The 18,675-nt window shown below is 35.1% G+C and overlaps 1 protein-coding gene across 22 annotated transcripts in view; it reads left to right on the top strand.

The window, feature by feature from the left end:
• C12H12orf50 (chromosome 12 C12orf50 homolog) overlaps positions 1–18,323 on the top strand; it is a 55,998-nt gene extending 37,675 nt beyond the window's left edge. For 8 of the 22 annotated variants that reach the window (XM_054664574.2, XM_063785970.1, XM_063785969.1 and 5 more), the window contains 10 exons: positions 234–389; positions 1,777–1,854; positions 1,936–2,049; positions 3,676–3,786; positions 9,039–9,146; positions 10,445–10,561; positions 11,995–12,099; positions 12,358–12,561; positions 15,218–15,310; positions 18,089–18,323. In XM_054664574.2, the coding sequence (XP_054520549.1) occupies positions 234–389; positions 1,777–1,854; positions 1,936–2,049; positions 3,676–3,786; positions 9,039–9,146; positions 10,445–10,561; positions 11,995–12,099; positions 12,358–12,561; positions 15,218–15,310; positions 18,089–18,114 (1,112 nt within the window). In that variant the 3' untranslated portion in view covers positions 18,115–18,323. The remainder of the gene's footprint in view (positions 1–233; positions 390–1,776; positions 1,855–1,935; positions 2,050–3,675; positions 3,787–9,038; positions 9,147–10,444; positions 10,562–11,994; positions 12,100–12,357; positions 12,562–15,217; positions 15,311–18,088) is intronic. The other 14 variants (XM_054664577.2, XM_054664576.2, XM_063785974.1 and 11 more) reach the window with 3 other exon arrangements.
• Positions 18,324–18,675: the final 352 nt, after the last annotated feature.

Here is an 18,675-nt window from a genome sequence, read left to right as displayed (position 1 = left end):
AAATTAATTCCTAAATACTTTTTTCTCTTTGATGCTATTGTAAGTGGGATTATTTTTCATTTCATTTTCAGTTTAATCATTGCTAGTGTGTAGACACACAATCCATTAATGTATTATTATTGTACACATTTTAAAATAATATATAGTTAATTAGGAGGGCAATGATTGATTGTTACATCTACTTATCATCACATATATCTTGAACAGACTGAAATGTTGCATTTTCTCTGCAGATATCACACTACAGAAAGAAATTCAGGAAGGAATTCCACTCCAGTCCCAGAGTCAAGAACCTCTGAAACCTCAGGAAAATATATCACGACCCATCCACCATCCTTTAGTTTTAAAAACTAATTTTGAGGAAGAAGAGGAAGTAGATGAACAAAATGGTTAGTAGAACTTTTTTCAGGTTTAAAATGCACATTCAAAAACCTCACATTTTCTACATATGTGTTTAACTGTAAAGGTTTATGATGTAATATATAAGGCAGATTTTGCTGAGAAAATAACTATAATTGTATTAAACTAATTTAATTCATTATGTTCTAATTTGCTACATATTTATGATCTTTTGGATTGGAAAGTTTTTGTTGTACGATGGCTGGGAGACAGATCTGATGCTTAAGTATATATAGGTGCTTCATATACACCATGGAATACTATGCAGTCATAAAAAGGATGAGTTCATGTCCTTTGCAGGGACATGGATGAAGCTGGAAACCATCATTCTCAGCAAACTAACACAAGAATAGAAAACCAAACACCACATGTTCTCACTCATAGGTGGAAGTTGAACAATGAGAACACATGGACACAGGGAGGGGAATGTCACACACTAGGGCCTGTTGTGGGGTGGAGGGCCAGGGGAGGGATAACATCAGGAGTGATACCTAATGTAGATGACGGGTTGATGGGTGCAGCAAACCACCATGGCACGTGTTTACCTATGTAACAAACCTGCACGTTCTGTACATGTATCCCAGAACTTAAAGTAAAATGTATATCTATATAAATGTATATATATAGATATTTATATATCTACAGATGCTTACAGAGATACTAATAAGCTATGTTTCTTATATATGTTTCTAAAACATTGATGCACAAGTGTATCTGTTTATCTACATATGTATTAATAATATATCAGTTTCACATTTAATCCTGGAAGTTATAGAGATCTATGTAGTAGTTAATAATCTATAAATCACTGTCATCTGCATTATTCTAAGTCATCCTCACGAGAGTATGAACAGGCTTAGGACCCATGTCTTTGCATTTTAGTTTATCCTTTGCCTCCCATATCAACCCAGCACAGTGGTACCAGAAAGTGTGTATATACAAGATAAACATGAAGAAAAACTCTTGATCTGTCTTTGTGCTGGAATATGTCCTTCTATGGACTACGGGCCACCATAGTTTCTGTGCTTAGGAGTACACTGAGCTATTTATTACTATTTCTGTGTGCTGCAGCTCCATGTCTCTCATGCCTACATCAACCTCGAAATAAACATACACCATCTCAACATTGAGTCTGTACATTCAGCGTCTCATTTCAAAGTACATAATACATAGCCCTTTGTTTTCTCTTGACATTGTTTTGAATACTTAAAATGTAGCAATTTGAAACATTTACTAGTATGTAAAATTATTGATTTTAGAAATATAAAAAAGTAATCTATCCATGAGAACAGTATTTGGGGTTTTCCTTTCTGGTTTATAAATTTTCAGATTAATTGGCTTTGGGACAATTTAATTTAAAAAATCTATATCCTATAGATGCTTCTAGTTTATGGACAAAGACTCCTGAAGAAATTGAAGAAAAAAGAGCAATAAAGGAGATTTGTTATAAATCTGGTAAGAAATCAAACATTTTTGTATTTTCTAATACTTGATGTGATACATATACTAACCATTACTTTTCTTATGGTTGATTAGGGGAATACTACAGATTTCATACTCCTCCAGATATTTTGTCATCAAAAAGCATGACCCCTACAGCAGAAAAACAGTTAGAAAAGCCTTTGGAAAATGGCAGTGAATTGCAAGAAGGTAAGAAATGAAAAGGCAGCATTTATAGTGATCTATAACATATACTTGGTGTGATAGACTGAATTATTTAGTATGATGTACAGAAGAATAAAGTGATAAATAATACATCGTAATTGAGCACTAGAAGAAAGTGTTTGTATTGGATGACCCAAAGCTGCTATTAATGGGATTATGTTATCCTAGAGAAGTGACAGAATGAATAGACTTCATTAACACGTAATGACACTACACACTCCATGGGGTAATGCTGTAAATAATTTGCTTTTACCATTTTATTTGTCTTTGAAATAAATCCCCCTGCCAAAGAGGTCTAGATTTTTCTTTCTGAATAGAAAAGTAAGCCTAGCCCAAGAAGAACAAAAGAGAGATCACAGAATGACGCTAGTGGCAGAACAGAGATTATTTGGTCATTGCATGAAAGTCTTCTGTGGACCAGACTATTTCAGGGGCCATGCTGGAGAACAAATCGAAGGCTCTGCTTTTTATGGCGCTTACCTTTGGAGAATCTGATTTACTGTGGATGAACATCTGCAATATGTTGTGCAAGTCTGTTTTGTAGCGAACTATTCAAACGTGGCGATAGGTGGCAGCAACGCACCATCAGACGGAGAAGAGCCCGCAAACCTTGGGAACCATATAGGGAAGGACAGATTGCAGGCCAGCACTGCTCAGAGAAGAAAAAACAAAAGGAAACAAAAACAAAAGAAGAAAACAAGTTAGCAATGAACATTAAAAAGGGCAGATTATAAAGACAATTATATGTACTTTTGCTTTATATTATGCTTTAAAAGGCTGTTTATTTTTAAATAGTTTTGGTTAATTCCTATATACCCTTCACCTAGATTTCCTTCAAACGTTAGCATTTTACCACATTTGAATTTTCACTCTCTCTAAATATACACACTGTTATTATAATCTTCTGAATTGTTCGAGAGAATAAGTTACAGACATGATACCTCTTTGCTTTTACATTAACTGTAGTATAAATATAAAAATCAGAAAATAACCGCTGATAGAATATCATTTATAACCTTCTTTTCCCACAAATTTTACCAATTATGCCATTAATGTGCTTTATAGTAAAATAAATTTTTTCCCCTAGTCTAGGATCCAATCCAGAATCACACATTGCATTAGGTTGTCATGTCTCTTTTATTTTGCTTTTAATAGTTTATTTTAGAAGAAATTTATCCAGAAATGCATGGGGAAAGCTGAGAGTATTATTTAATTATCAGTGTAGTTAACATTTTGTAGTCAATAGTGACTCTAATACTTTTTATCTGATTGTTCATGGTGAACAGATAAAATCAAAAGTAATATTACAAAATTCCTTATTTGAGAAACATATCAAACTAGATATATTATGTATATACAATAGTGTTAGATTGCTTACAATTTTTAATTGCCATTGAATAAATAATCCAAATAGGAGAATATACTTGCTTACTTCTTTGTTGACACAGAATTTAAAACTCATGTATTTATTAATTTATTATCAGATCACTGTGCAAACAATACTTGCATTAACTTTAAAGCTTTTTTACTTTCATCATGAATTCTATCATAAATTTCTTATTTAAGCATCTAATAATTTCTGGGGTGACTTTTTTTTCTTCTTATTTCTAGGAGATAGTCTTACAGTTCTGACAAAACTTAGCCAATATGAAAGGCAAGGTGAAATAAAAACATCATTGCATGGGAAACCAAAGACTGACATTGCTGCTTTTGAAAATGGAGGTGAGTTAATTTATTACTGATTGACTCTGAATATATCACCACATAATAAATGAGTCTGAATTTTATCTTTTACAACTAATTTTCTTTTTTTGTCCATGTCATGTTTAACACAAGAGTTCGGAGGTATATCACAAAATCAGTTGCTTTCAGAGACCAAAATCTCTGCCAAATACCTTGTGCGAATTTGTGTTCAGTGTATAAGACATTCCATTTTTCATATTTTAATGAGAAACCTGTGTGTGTGTGTGCATGTATGTGTGTGTGTGTGTGTCTGTGTGTAGGCTCAACTCCAGACTATAATGAATTCAGGTGTTATGTATGTGCTGTAATATACTATAACAGAGCTATAAATGAAGGAGGCACTTAATAAATCATTTGATTAAGTCTACTTTTTATTTATCTACTTATTTATTTATTTATTTATGAGATGGAAGTCTCACTTTGTCACCTAGGCTGGAGTGCAGTGGTGCGATCTCGGCTCACTGCAACCTCCATCTCCCGAGTTCAAGCTATTCTCCTGCCTCAGCCTCCTAAGTAGCTGGCACTACAGGTGCGTGCCACCACACCCGGCTAATTTTTGTATTTTTAGTAGAGACGGGGTTTCACCATGTTGGCCAGGCTGGTCTCAAACTCCTTACCTCAGGTGATTCGCCCACCTTGGCCTCCCAAAGTGCTGGGATTACAGGCCTGAGCCACCGAGCCCAGTGGACTTAAAGTCTACTTTAAAGGAGCTATATTCAAATATATATCATTTGTCATCACATTCTAAGTGTGTATTATAGCTTAAATATTTTGGAACTGTTTTTTAGCACAAACATCTTGGAAAATCTGTCTTTTGACTGAAAATTCCAAGCGTTTGTTTTGAAAATATATAGAGACTTTGTGGGGAGGTCGAAAGGTGTGGCTGATGGGAAGAATGTGTGTGAAGAGTAGGAAGGAGGTTGAGAGCAGGTATCAGTAAGTACCAGTATCTCTTAGGCATATTGGTGATACTTTCTGCTGTCCTGGTGTCAGCCATTTTCTTCTGTGTGCCCCCCACCGCCCTTTTTTTTTGGTGCTAAGGTAATTTGATTATTTTTTCTCCCTTCTTACATCTGCAGCAGTTTTAGTCTAGCTGTTTTAGTCTAGCTGTAATTGTTTTAGTCTAGCTGTAATTGTTTGGTTGCCTTGAAGCAATAAGTTTTAGCTACAAATTAGAAACACTGGCAGTCTCTCCCAACGGAGTTCCCACTGTCTATTTAACCTATATAAGTGGGACCCACTTAACCCGAGCAGTTCTAATTGAACAGTTTGTTGAAATATCATTAAATCAGATAGCTTTTTTGGTTAATAAAAGGTTATTTTTAACCATTGATAGACTAATGGTTTCATATAAAAATAAACTTTCCTTCACGTTGTAACATTAATAATATATTTCCTACTTTGTTGGGAGTTAGAAAATGTGAGAATGTCATTATACTGTCATTAGCCTAATATTAATAATATTGTTAGAGTAATGAACTACTTGAAAAACCATACTAAAAGAATATTTTAAAAATTCCATTATCTGGTATACTAAGTTCTGGTATAGTCAAGCTTATTGATTTTCCAGGCATCATAATGTTCTCTGTGTCACTAGATAAAATAATCTTCTGGGTATGTGTATATGATAGATATATCTAAACATATTTAGGCTCCTGCATTCATAAGACATCTTTGAAATGAAGATGATCAAAACTGAAATTATAATTAATGAATTAGTATTCATTTCAAGAAAAATACTTGAGGCATTGTCTTGTCTTAATATTATTTTAATGTGTTATTGCACTTTAATAAAGTTCACAGATCTGAAGTGAATAGCTTGTTAAAATTTTACTTGTGTATGTATCAATATAACCATATTTATGGTACTCCAGATGGCTCTTTCTCTCCAAGTCAATAGTCTTCTCCCAGTGGTAACCAGTACTCTGGTCGCTATTACTATAGGCTAATTTTGCATTTTTTGACCTTTATATAAGTGGAAATATACAGTTTGAACTCTTTTAGTTTGGATTCTTTTACTTAATGCTCTTTGTATTAGACTGATCCATGATGTTGATTGTAGCAGTAAATCTCTATAGATAGATAGATATATACCACATATATACACACATATCTACATGTAAGACATATACTGTATATGTGTACATATATATAAAAACAAACGTGGGCATTTCTCTCTCTATGTATATAGTATATATATACACACAGTTGATACACACACAAACACACACACAATTGATTCTTGTTATTCCTGGTTGCTATATATAAAGTTGACATGAACACTGAATTAGCAAACACTGAACCATTGCTCCTCAGGGAACTATGTACACACACACATATACCTACATCTCACACAGATTATAATCTTAAATCATAGAAATTACTCATCCTGGTATATTCTGTTTTCCTTATTTTACAAAAGAGAAAACAAAGTTCAGAAGTCTTAAGTGACTCTCTTGAGGTTGCCTCACTAACAAGCCTCAGAACTGGGACTCAAACCCCTTCCACCTCTCCCCAGAGCCAGAGCTTCTTCCACCATGCTGTGCTGCCCTCTCCTGTCTCTAGCCATTCTCTGATCATCTCTGTATGAATTGAAATGAGAATGCTGAGCACTGCCATTGTTAGACTTCAGCTAGGAATGTGCGGGTCCAGCAACTCAAAATTTTCACCACTCTGCATACGTTTGCAAACAACAAACAAACATAAAAACAATGCATGAAAGCACCATGAGTATTGATATTGGGATTTGACAGACAATATTTCCAGTTTGGGACTATTATTAACATTCTTGTACATGTCTTCTAAAGGCCATATGCACACCTTTTCTTTGAGATTAGCTTGCTCTGTATCCTTACCCACAATTAGTATTTTCAGTCCTTTAACTTTAGCCTTTCTGGTGAGTGGCTAGTGGTACATCATTGTAGTTTTAACTTGTATTTCCTTGATGACTCATAATGTTAGCACCTTTTCATAAACTTATTGGCCATTTTGACTTTCTCTTTTGTCTGGTGCATTTTTAAGTCTCTAGCCCATTTAAAATATTTTTTTCTTATTGACTTCTCTAGATAAATCTGGATACTTTCTGACAACCTATTGTCCTGTTCGCTAATTCTCTTCCTCTCTGCTCTTTAATCCGTATTTTAAATTCTAAATTTCTATTTGACCTTCTTATTGATTTTCTACTTAAATTCTCCATCAGTTCTCTATTTTGATAATGTTCTTGTTATTTTTTGCAACTTCCTGTTTGATTACGCTTGGATATCTTTCATTTTCCTCAGGTTTTTGCTCAATTGTCCTGTCTTACTATGCCTTCTAATATTTTATTTGATGCTGAACAATATGGATAAAAATTACATAGTGTATGAATGATGTTATTTCTCCACAGAGAAACTTTTCTCCTGGCAGGCAGCTAGACTATCAGCAGACCACCTTGATTCTGTGAAGGACTAGCTTTGGGCTTTATTAGGGATGATGCCGTAGATGATACATTATTTTTCCTTTCTTTGAAGGTATAGTCCTTATTCCTCGGATAAGACCCTTACCCCTAAAGCATTGCTTTACTGGGTTATCAACTGAGACATGGGATGTTCACCAAGATACCTCTACTCTGGTAAAGCTCGAATGCCAAATTTTACCTCCCAAGCAGTATGTAGATGCTGAAATCTCTGACCAGTTTTTAGCCTCCCAGATGCAGTTTTTGCTTATTTCCTAGGGTTCCACAGTGTACCTGAAAAGTATGGGAGTCAGATAACAGTTTAAAGGGAGTTTTATGCCTATTTCAGAGGAACTTTGTTGTTCTTCTTTTTTCATTTCCCCCTCAATTTCAAACCAATTAGATAGTCCCAGACTCTCGGCTCTTTCTTTTTCACCTCCTTGGTGTCGCTTTCTGCTTGTTATTTCCTTACATGATGAATTAGACATGCTTTCAGGGAAAAATCTGTAGTAAGTGTGGAGCGTAACTCCTTCAGGGAAAAAAGCCAGGGTGAATGTGAACATACAATTGACTTTGTGTCCTTCCATTGCTCTCAGGCATTGCAGTCACATGCGTTGGGTTGTTTTCCAATCAGTTTGTTTTGGTATTTTATAGTTGTTTTGGGGATGAAAGTTATTCTAATAAAAGCCATTTTGGTCATGGTAGAAACCAAAAATCTTTTTGACATTTTTATCACTGGTTTTGTGTAAGCTCCTTGAGGCTAGGAACTGTGTATAATCAATCACTATAGATAAATCTCTGTAGTAGAATGCCTGGCACATTATGTGCACTCAGTAAATACTTGTAGAATAAAGGATGATATGTTCAAATGCATTGAATGACTGGGTGAATGTAGACATGTTTATAAAATTTACAGTTAACTGGAGGTTAATCTGTTGGAACAATGAGCCAAATCTTACAGGGTAACTTCAAGCAATGATAAACATACATTCTTACATTTAGGTACAAAACATTAAATAGTGGCTTTTCTTTAATTTGGGAAAAACCCAGTATGATGGCGTTTTTGAGGGGAAAATAGAGTGAGTTTTTTTGGCCACAATGTTTTACAACAATTTAGGCGTGTGTTTTCACTACCAAATAGCGATGGTAAAGTCACATTGGATTATTAGAGGCAGTATAGAAAGATAGTTAAATGTGATTTAAAGTACTCAGTAAAGGGTCAGATTCCTAGAAAATTACTCCATGAATGGCAAGTATTATTTTACTAGTTCTGCTGATTTCTCCACAGCTTAGTTCACATTTGGGTGTCATTTTAAAATAAGGTTATTTGAAACAAATATGTTAAGAAAAGGTAACGTATGGTGAAGAATTTTGGAATTTTGTATGTAACGTTTAAAGCGACTATGGATATTTATCCTGGAAAATAGAAGTTCTTGGGGAAATATGGAAACTGCTTTAATATATCTGAAGATGTTATATGGAAGATAAATTACATTTACTCTGAGTATCTCTAAAGGGTGGGACTAAATATTATTATACATTAAGGAAAATTTTGTTGACTCTGAATTTTCTTGCAATTATCTATATGTAAGTTTACATACTGCATATTCATATACATATTTATTAATACTCATGTATTAATCTAAGCATATAAATGTATGGAGATGGATATGGTATCACTGAGAAGTGTCCAAAGAAAGGTGAACAAAAGGGGTATTGTAGAAAATGTTCCTGTATTGAAAGCTAGTTTGTATCACTTTCTGCCATTGTTGCCACTGACAGTAAGGTTTTGTCATAGGAGGTGACTGTTATGTTCCACAGAGGGTCATATTTCTTGGAGTCGATGAAAGTGAAGCTTTAACTGAAGAGAAAGAAATCACCATATCAAAATGTTCAAATACTAAAGGTAATGAATATTATATAATTTTGATTCATTTGTAATTTGGCTAGGCAAGTTAAAGACAAGCTTGCTTGTTATAAAAACCAATAGAGGAATGGTAATAAATCAAAATATACACTGAATAGGAGTCAAGAGCTCTAAGGTTCCATTCCTGGCTCTGCCCCTAATTGTATGACCATTTTTTTGTTTTCTTACCTGAAAAATAGCCTGTTGGACTGTATAATTTCTAGTATTGCTAGTTCTAAAGTTACTGGTTCTTTTAAATGGCAATACCAAGTCATTTAATTTATAATATCAGTATAAATGAATTTTGTTAGAAAAAATTGTTTGTGAACATTGTGAAGAGTTTAATCTCAAAAAGACTTTTGTATTTTATAATTGTTGCTAACACTAGTCTGTGAATAATCAAGAGATATGATAAAATACATCCTCTATAGTTTTACACTGCCCTTAACTGTACTTAAAATCCACCAGCTGGTATCTCTCTGCTGAGTGCCTCTCAGTCGCAGACTAAAAGTACAGCTGTCCTGTAATTAGGGGGCTTCACATACTTTCAATCAAAATGTAAACCCATTTTATCTACCATCTCTACCATTAAATATTCTCAAGCATAGGAAAGGTTGCCTGTGATCAAATCATTTTCGTGGAAAATTGTAAATCTTTCTCTCATTTTCTCACTCAGAGATGGAAAGGTTTTCCCCAGTCCATCAAAGAAACTCTTAAAGCTATACTAATATGGTAGCCACCAGCTATGTATGACTCTTTGAATTTAAGTTAAAGCTGAATAAAATAAAAAATTCAGTGTTTCATTGGCACTAGCCACATTCCATGCGCTCAATAGTCACAGGAGGCTAGTGGCTGCCATATTGAACAGCACAGATTTAGAACATTTTCATCATTGTGGAAAGCCCTGCTAAGGACTCCTGCTCCAAAGCATATAGCAAGTTAAAGTTGTTACATTTGAAATATTTTCAGAACCCCAATTTAAATGGGACCATTCAATGTAAAAATGTAAAACCTTTTAAATCTTTTGTATGGAGATAGTAAAAATACTGCCACGACTTTTTATTTACATATTGAAAATAATGGCTATAGTTTCCGAGTTTTGTTTTGTTACTCATGACATTTTGAAATCCACGTGGCAACTAGGGAATGTTAATGATGCTTTTCTCTCAATTCATAAATATATATATTATTTTAAAGAGGTGTTCCCATTATGTAATGTTTGAATAGTGAAATAACAACTGAAATGCTTTTTTTAAAAACTAATATTGACATTTTATTTTCTTAATTTGCTTTAAAAGATAACAAGGACAGTCCTCATCCAAAGCATTCCCTAACTACCCGACTAGTACCTACAACGCATGTATTAAATGCTACTGAGAATATCAGTATGAAGTGCAGAGAGGACCCCTCTTCAAGTGAGACATTAGCTCTATCACTTTTTGGCCTTAGATATATTTGTCTTACCATGGATTTGTTTTGCTTATTTAAAATAGAATTTTAAAAAAGAAAGAAAAAAGGTTTAAAAATTATTCGGAACTAAGAATTAAAGACACAATATCCTCTACTAACTAACTCTGACAATGAGCTGTGATGTAGGTCCTAGTAAATTATATGCTCTCCCACTAGTTTACTTTTGGTATTAAAATGAATAATACACTACCTTTTTGGAAGATTCACTAGCATAACCTTTTAAATTGCGCCCATAGTGGAATAATACATTGGCAGCTTTTTATTATGTTTTGGATTATTTTTTATTAGTTTGGCTTCTCACTGACATTCGGTTCAGTGAGCTACTTCTCTTGATACAGTTAAGACTTGTGAATCTTCCTGATCCCTTCCCTTCTTCCTTCTGTTCCTTGTTTTATTTATTGAACTCCTATAATATTCTTGGATCGCAGCCTGGCACTGATGGGAATACTTGTGATTTGCCCTCAAGAAGCCCAGTTTAGTGGCACTTGTTAAAAATATGGATTCCAAATCCTTGCACTGGGAGCTTGGGAGTGGATCAGGGGCATGATGTTTGAGGAGGAGACACTGAATCAGAGCTTTATTGAGGGCTTAAAGCTAAAGCTGAAAGTTAGGGCACAGAAAGATTAATTAGTTTACTGTAGAGAACTAATGTAGTCTACACTGTACACTTGATGTTCAGTTTCTCTGTGCAGCGGTCACTTGTGAATTTTCAGGAGCCTTGCACAGTGAAGTAACAGAATGCCCCCTCTGAAAAATTGTTTTAAGATTCTCTGGAGATATGTACCATAGAAATTCCTGAAAAATTGAGAATACATATAAAATATTGATGTAAAAATATACAAAGTGAAAAATTTAATATTCTTAGAACTTATAAATTCTGATTGCTCAATCTTGACCAAACTGTCTGTACACCCAATTTAAGAGCTTAAAATAATAAGGTAAAGTTCACTGAAAGTATTTTACATTAATCCAACTTCTTAAGAAGTAGTAGTTTTGGCTAAAAAAGTACAAAAAATTCATGTTGAAAATAAGAGTTCTAAAACTATTTAACAATAGCATTATAATGAGATTTATAATTATATTTTGAATGCAATTTTATGTTCCTTTAAAAGAATCCACACATTCCTTTGGAGGAAAGTGTTTTTCTTTGAGGAAAGCTACTTATTGAAAGTTATTTCATCAATCTATTTCCAAGATAGATTTTTTTGGCACTTAAAAATAAATCACCTTTTGTTCTAAAAAGTAAAGTGTTAGGATGGTGCATTTATTTTTTCCTCTTGCTTGACATGTGAATGCACAGATATGTAATTATCACCTACAGTAATTTCAGAGATGAAAGCATCTCTTAAAAATTTGTAAAATTTGTATCTTTTCTAAGTGAATGATGTCCAGCCAGTGAAGAAGCCTCATTTTAAAGGTGTGAAAAAAAGAAAATGGATTTATGATGAACCAAAGAACTTTCCTAACTCTGGAATGCAGAGAGGTAAGGTGTCTATATATTTGATATTTCTAAATTGTAATTTTAAAAGAGATTAAATATCAAATATCTTCTACCTGAAAAACAAATTACTGTCATGTGACGTAAATGTTACTTTAGGGGTCAACTCAACTTCTCTAAACTTAATTATTTTGGCTTCTATTGGCTTCCATTATGCTATGAAGTATTTACAGTGCAATATGTTATTTATGGGTGTGAAACCAGCCTGTTTTATTCCTCACTCCCTCCCACCTTTCTTTACAGCAGTACAGGCCCCAAGACCCCAAAATAAAATGAGTTATCACCGCAATAATAAAAATCGAAATGCGGAGAATGCGTCCTATATCCACGTTCAAAGAGATGCTGTCAGGACTGTCACGTTGAATGCACCTTCCCGCAGCAGGCCCACGCATGGGTCCTACAATAAAGTCCATGCTAACAGGGAACCCAAACCCAACCTCAGTCCAGGTGAGGTCCTTTGTTGATGTGGTTTACTCTTGTCTGTGGTTTGCATTCCCATGGAATTTCCCGACAGCTTGGCTAATCTTCACTACTACCTACTCCTCTCTTCTTTTCCCTGGCCATCACCACCATAGAAACTAGTGAGAGGATTTCTTCCATGTGCAGTCCTGCACATGATTTAAAGGATATGGAAGAAAACTCATGTTGTGTGCAGATGACTTCAGATCGCACCTCCCTGGAGTTTTTTTCTCAGAGCACTGCACTTCGTTCCTCCAGGACAGCTTCATGTCACTCAGGAGGACTGTTTTTGAATGGCTGACATTTTCTTGTTCCACTAACTGCATTGTTCAATTTTCACTGTCAGGCTAGTGCCTTGACTTTTCTGTAGGCCTTCATGATTATTTTCTGAAAGGGTTGGTTTGGGGATTAACTGCCGTATTTTTGACAACCTCTCATCTCTCTCACCATGGATAGATTGCTTCTAAATCATTTCATCATGTAATAGGCAAAGTCATAGTATATGTCAGGAAGTACAAGGTTACAGGGGAGAAGAGAACCAAATCTCTTTATCTCTTTTTCTTCCTATGTCTCAGATGGATTTTGTTCTTTTGAAGTTGGGTTTCAGTTCTCTAAACTTAACAAAATGCTGCTCAATTCTATATGATTTCATGTTTGTATTTTTCTAAGTTCACGGTTTAGTTAGTGGAGTTCTGAATATTTTGAACTTATGGAAACATAAGACTATATCTTTCTTAGTTTCTTTTATAATTTAATAAATTTTTTAAAAAGTTTATGGGTACACAGTAGGTATATATATTTCTTTTACAATTTAAATATACATTAGCTTATTTAAATTATTTTTCTTTTTGCTTTAAAATAGAATGATATATGGATGCGTATTTGTAAATAAGGATATTCTTAGGTGAAACGTGCTTTTAATTTTATTTATTACTATTATCTTATTTACTGATACTGTTATTGTTATTATCGTTTTACTGCAACTGGATGGCTGTGAAGAATACAATGAGTACTAGAAGAGCTGCCAATGTCTAGGTTGGTGTGAAGGTGCCAGAATTCATACTCTATATTGCTTTTGCACCATTAGTGCAAATGTCAACACAAGAGAAATGCAAATTATTGGTATTATGGATCATGCTTTGAGAACACAGCTGCATAGTAATATTTGAAAACACAAATATAACATTGTTAGATAGTAGTAGAAATGTAGATATGTCAGAGAAAAATAAGTATTTAAGGACCAGGTGAGGATATAAATGCTTCGGCTATCTGGGGCAGTGAGGTCGCTATTGCATTACGCCAATTACTGCGAACATGGAAGTCACTTCATGGAAGGACATGGGACTTGGGCTGTACCTCATAGTTTCACGGTTTTAAAATAAAAGCTCTAATAAACATTAGCAGAATTTATGCAAAACTATGATGAAGTGATGCAGTCAAAATTTTTATTACATTTAGATATCATACCCTCCTGTAGCTTACCCTTATTTGAAGCATTGAACAGCCAATTAAGAATCTGTAACCATGCAACCTACTCATCTGACAAAGGGCTAATATCCAGAATCTACAGTGAACTCCAACAAATTTACAAGAAACAAACAAACAACCCCATCAAAAAGTGGGCAAAGTATATGAACAGACACTTCTCAAAAGAAGACATTTATGCACCCAAAAGACACATGAAAAAATGCTCATCATCACTGGCCATCAGAGAAATGCAAATCAAAACCACAACGAGATACCATCTCACACCAGTTAGAATGGCAATCATTAAAAAGTCAGGAAACAACAGGTGCTGGAGAGGATGTGGAGAAATAGGAATGCTTTTACACTGTTGGTGGGACTGTAAACTAGTTCAACCATTGTGGAAGTCAGTGTGGCAATTTCTCAGGGATCTAGAACTAGAAATACCATTTGACCCAACCATCCCATTACTGGGTATATACCAAAGGACTATAAATCATGCTGTTATAAAGACACATGCACACGTATGTTTATTGCGGCACTATTCACAATAGCAAAGACTTGGAACCAACCCAAATGTCCAACAATGATAGACTGGATTAAGAAAATGTGGCACATATACACCATGGAATACTATGCAGCCATAAAAAATGATGAGTTCATGTCCTTTGTAGGGACATGGATGAAACTGGAAATCATCATTCTCAGTAAACTATCGCAAGGACAAAAAACCAAACACCGCATGTTCTCACTCATAGATGGGAATTGAACAATGAGAACACATGGACACAGGAAAGGGAACATCACACTCTGGGGACTGTTGTGGGGTGGGGGAAGGGGGAGGGATAGCATTAGGAGATATCCTAATGCTAAATGACGAGTTAATGGGTGCAGCACACCAGCATGGCACATGTATACATATGTAACTAACCTGCACATTGTGCACATGTACCCTAAAACTTAAAGTATAATAATAATAAAAAAAACAAAAAAACCATGCTCACTTATAACTTAAATGGTCTTAATAAACTCACTTGTATCCCTGATGCCTTAGCTTTGAAATGGTAAAATGAATTACTTAGAGAATAGCTTCACCCCTGAGATGTTTATAACTTTGAAACACCCTTGGAATATGATTTTAAAGTTATAAAATATTTAATTCTGGATTTTTTTCCCTCAGACAAATATACGTCAACATCATATAATGATTCAACCTGGCGAAAACGAATTCCTTTTTCAAAAACATATTCAAAAAGTGAAAAGATATATCCAGGTAACTATTTATAAGTGGTTTTAATGTATCATGCAATTCTGAAAATGAATAAGTTTTTAAGTGCAAGGAGTGTTTTAGAAAACATGAAGATAAATAAAAATTTCAAGATATACATGCACACTTAATTACTTGGAGTTTAGTAGATATCTTGTCTACTAGTAATGTAATTTTACTGTTTTACTGTGTTCCTCTTTGCCTATTTTTATGTGTTACCCAAAAACGTTTTTATATAGTTCTTTCCTGGACAACAAACAGTAATTGCAGCAATCATGTAATATGTTAAGATGCATTTTTTTTTTTTTTTTTTTTTTTGCTGTGCTGCGAAGCAAATGTGTAAAACTGTATTTTAACACAAGACATTAAAGTTTTGCTATATCTACCATAGACAAATATTGGCTGGTATAGGCTGACAGGACATCCAAGATGAAATTTCTCAGCCAGTAGTTTCTGAGGGACTGTGGTCTCCTCCTTGTGGAACTCTGTGCTCTGGGAGACTGGGGTTCCTTGGAACCTCCTCAGGGTAGAGGTTTGTTGTATCCCTGACCTCAGGTTTTTCTTTTGCTAAACAGCTTGGTGTCTTTTCCCAGACTCTCCTGGGCTGGTTCAGTAGGTTTGGAAATCTACAGGGGATAAAATGCTTTCGATTACTTCTCAGACAACTGAACATTTCAGAAAAATTTCCAGTTAGGGAACTCCTACTGACTACAACTGTGACTCAAGGCACAGATATGTGTTATATGTTTATATACTGGGGATAACTGTTTTCCATTTCCCCCCCATCTTTCCCAAATCATACTGTGCTGCAAGAGAACCCTGCTGCAGTGCTATTTAATTGATCATACTTTCTTTTAACTTTGTGTGAATTTTCACATGTGATAGCACTGAATTTGGGGGGTGGGGAAAGAGGTGAAGAGTTGATGAAAATCCTGGGTGAAACTTGAAATTGTTGAGCTCTATAGCCTTTTCTCCTATGGCCCTCCTATGGGTGAAGTGATATTTGGAGTATTAAGGGATGTGCTTCTCCCTTATCCCTGTCTTAATGACTTCTCTTGTCTTTCAGTAGCCTTCTCACCTCCCATACCAGATAGTTAAATATGAATTACAGAAGACATTTAGGAAAGGAAGGGTCACTTCAGCACATAATACATGTACCATCTATGTCTAGCACTGAATCAATGCATAGAGGTATGGCTGTGTTGCAGTTCCCAGATGCAATCTAGGGAGAAAAGCTTTGAAGAGAAATTTTTTGCTGTTATCTGGGTTAGGGGGAAGACAAGCCATGTCTAATATGAGAGGACTGGAGACAGCTTCTTGAGATTTTTCAAGTGCTAAGGTTGCGTGGGAGGGCATCTCACATTCCTGTGAGCCTCAAGTGGGAGAAAGTTCATGGGAGAGAGGACCAGTGGGTCCAAATGAAGTCTTCTGGCTGGGATTAAAAGGATAAGCACCAGAAAGAGGATTTTGTTGAGCCATATTGGGGTGGGTCAGTATTTAGCTGTAATCTTGACAGATTGCTTCTGTCAGAGAGCCAAGGAGAAACTGAGCCAGCATCCACTGACCAAATCCTTGTTAACTAAACTATGGTCTGAGGACTAGCTGCAGTGACATCACCTGGGAGCTTTTTTAAAATGTAGAATCTCCATCTCAGACCTGCTGAATCAGAATCTGCATTTTAACAACATTCCCAGGTGATTAAGATACACATTAAATTTCAAGAAACCTTAGACTGGGTATCTAGACCACCATTAAAGAAAAATAAGAGCCCAGCACAGGACCCATCCATGTCAGGACTGTTGAAATTATATTCTCTTACTAGCTCTCTCACAACCACAACCATTCTCTCCTGTTCCAATTCCCAGAAATTAGGATCAGTAGCAGGGAGGTGGGGTACAGAGAACACCCTGAGAAAAAATTTTAAATCTGAATGTGACTGAAATGTAAAAGTGAGATGCCTAATAAATCACTGAATTGGACTAAATTTACATGCAGAGGAAGAATGAGGACTTAAGAAATTAGATTTTATAATGAAATAGTTTGTTTTCTTATTTTCTTTTGATTGGGAAATGCATAACCTCACAATGCTTATCCTTCCCAATTGTTGTCATCACCAGAATAGGAAGAGAAAAATTAGCTTATGTTTCTTCCTGCACATATTCATGCTAGGTCACAGAGCAACATTTTCAACATTTCCCAGTGGACAGATGGACTGCTGGAGGAAAGGAAGCAGAAAACACAAGCTGCCATGAGTCTGTTCCTCTAGGGCACTGGCAGCCAGGGCCACAGAAGTGTAAACGGACAGGAGAAGCCTTTTGGAAAAATGTTGTTGGATACTGTGGGGATAATGCAATAATAGAGGAGAATGCACATGTCTGTGGGAATTAGGGGCAGAAGCTGAAGGCAACTGGAGATGTCATTCTCATTGGTGACCTTCTCTTGAGGCCACATGTCCTTTGTAATAGGGATATTGCTGGTGCGAGTGAAGGTGCTTGTCTCCATATGATGGAGCCTTCGTTCTGTTCATTCTGCATGTCCCATAGCACAGCCTTATATACGGTGTCACTTCCATTCTTTTCCACCCCTCCATACAAATGCAAAACATAGTAAGAATCAAAAAGAAGTGGACTATTTGAATGGCATTTTGAAAATTTATAAATTAAAACAGTAAGATTAGTTTTTCTTTGCCTTTAGATTTACGGCAAGTAATTAGCAAAAGAAGAACAAAATATCAGTGCGCTAAACAAGAAAATAATTGAAATATTTTGTGTATTTTATTATTAGAGCCAAGAAGAAATGGGAGCAAGTAAACCTGGAGGTTGAGAGAGAGAAAAATGAGAAAAAATTGCCAGACATCATCTGATTTACAATCAAAAATGAAAATTCAAAGAATGAGATACTCAAGTACTCCATGCTATGTAGTGGATAGCCAAAGATGATAAAAATGCAAATTCTGAAAATAAGATGCAGGAAGTACATTGTGCTCTTTCAAAACTGATAAAAATGCAAATTACCAACAGCTGCCAGTGTATTTATGTAGGTCTGGAATTCATTCCGTGCATTACTCCAAACATTTTAATAAAATTTAAAAGTTTGACAATTAAAATCATTCTTTAATTGTAAACCAAGTTAGATTACACAGATTGAGAAGTAAAATTGTGCCTTTAATTTCTGTTTTGCAATATTCCTTATGGAAGAAACCTCACTTCTTATTTCTTTACCTGGATTTTAAGCTGGGCCCTCAGCAATGATAACATATAAAATGTAAATACATTGAATGAAGTTTCAGCGTTACAGTTTGGTGATGAATATGCTAGAGGAATTCCAATAGAAATACACTTTAATGCGTGGTAGAAAGAGACAAAGACTGG

The sequence above is a fragment of the Pan troglodytes genome, chromosome 10 (assembly GCF_028858775.2).
Source record: "Pan troglodytes isolate AG18354 chromosome 10, NHGRI_mPanTro3-v2.0_pri, whole genome shotgun sequence".
NCBI classification, from domain to species: Eukaryota; Metazoa; Chordata; class Mammalia; order Primates; family Hominidae; genus Pan; species Pan troglodytes.
The sequence above is the reverse complement of the archived record's forward strand: the minus strand, read 5'-3'. Positions and strand labels throughout refer to the sequence as shown.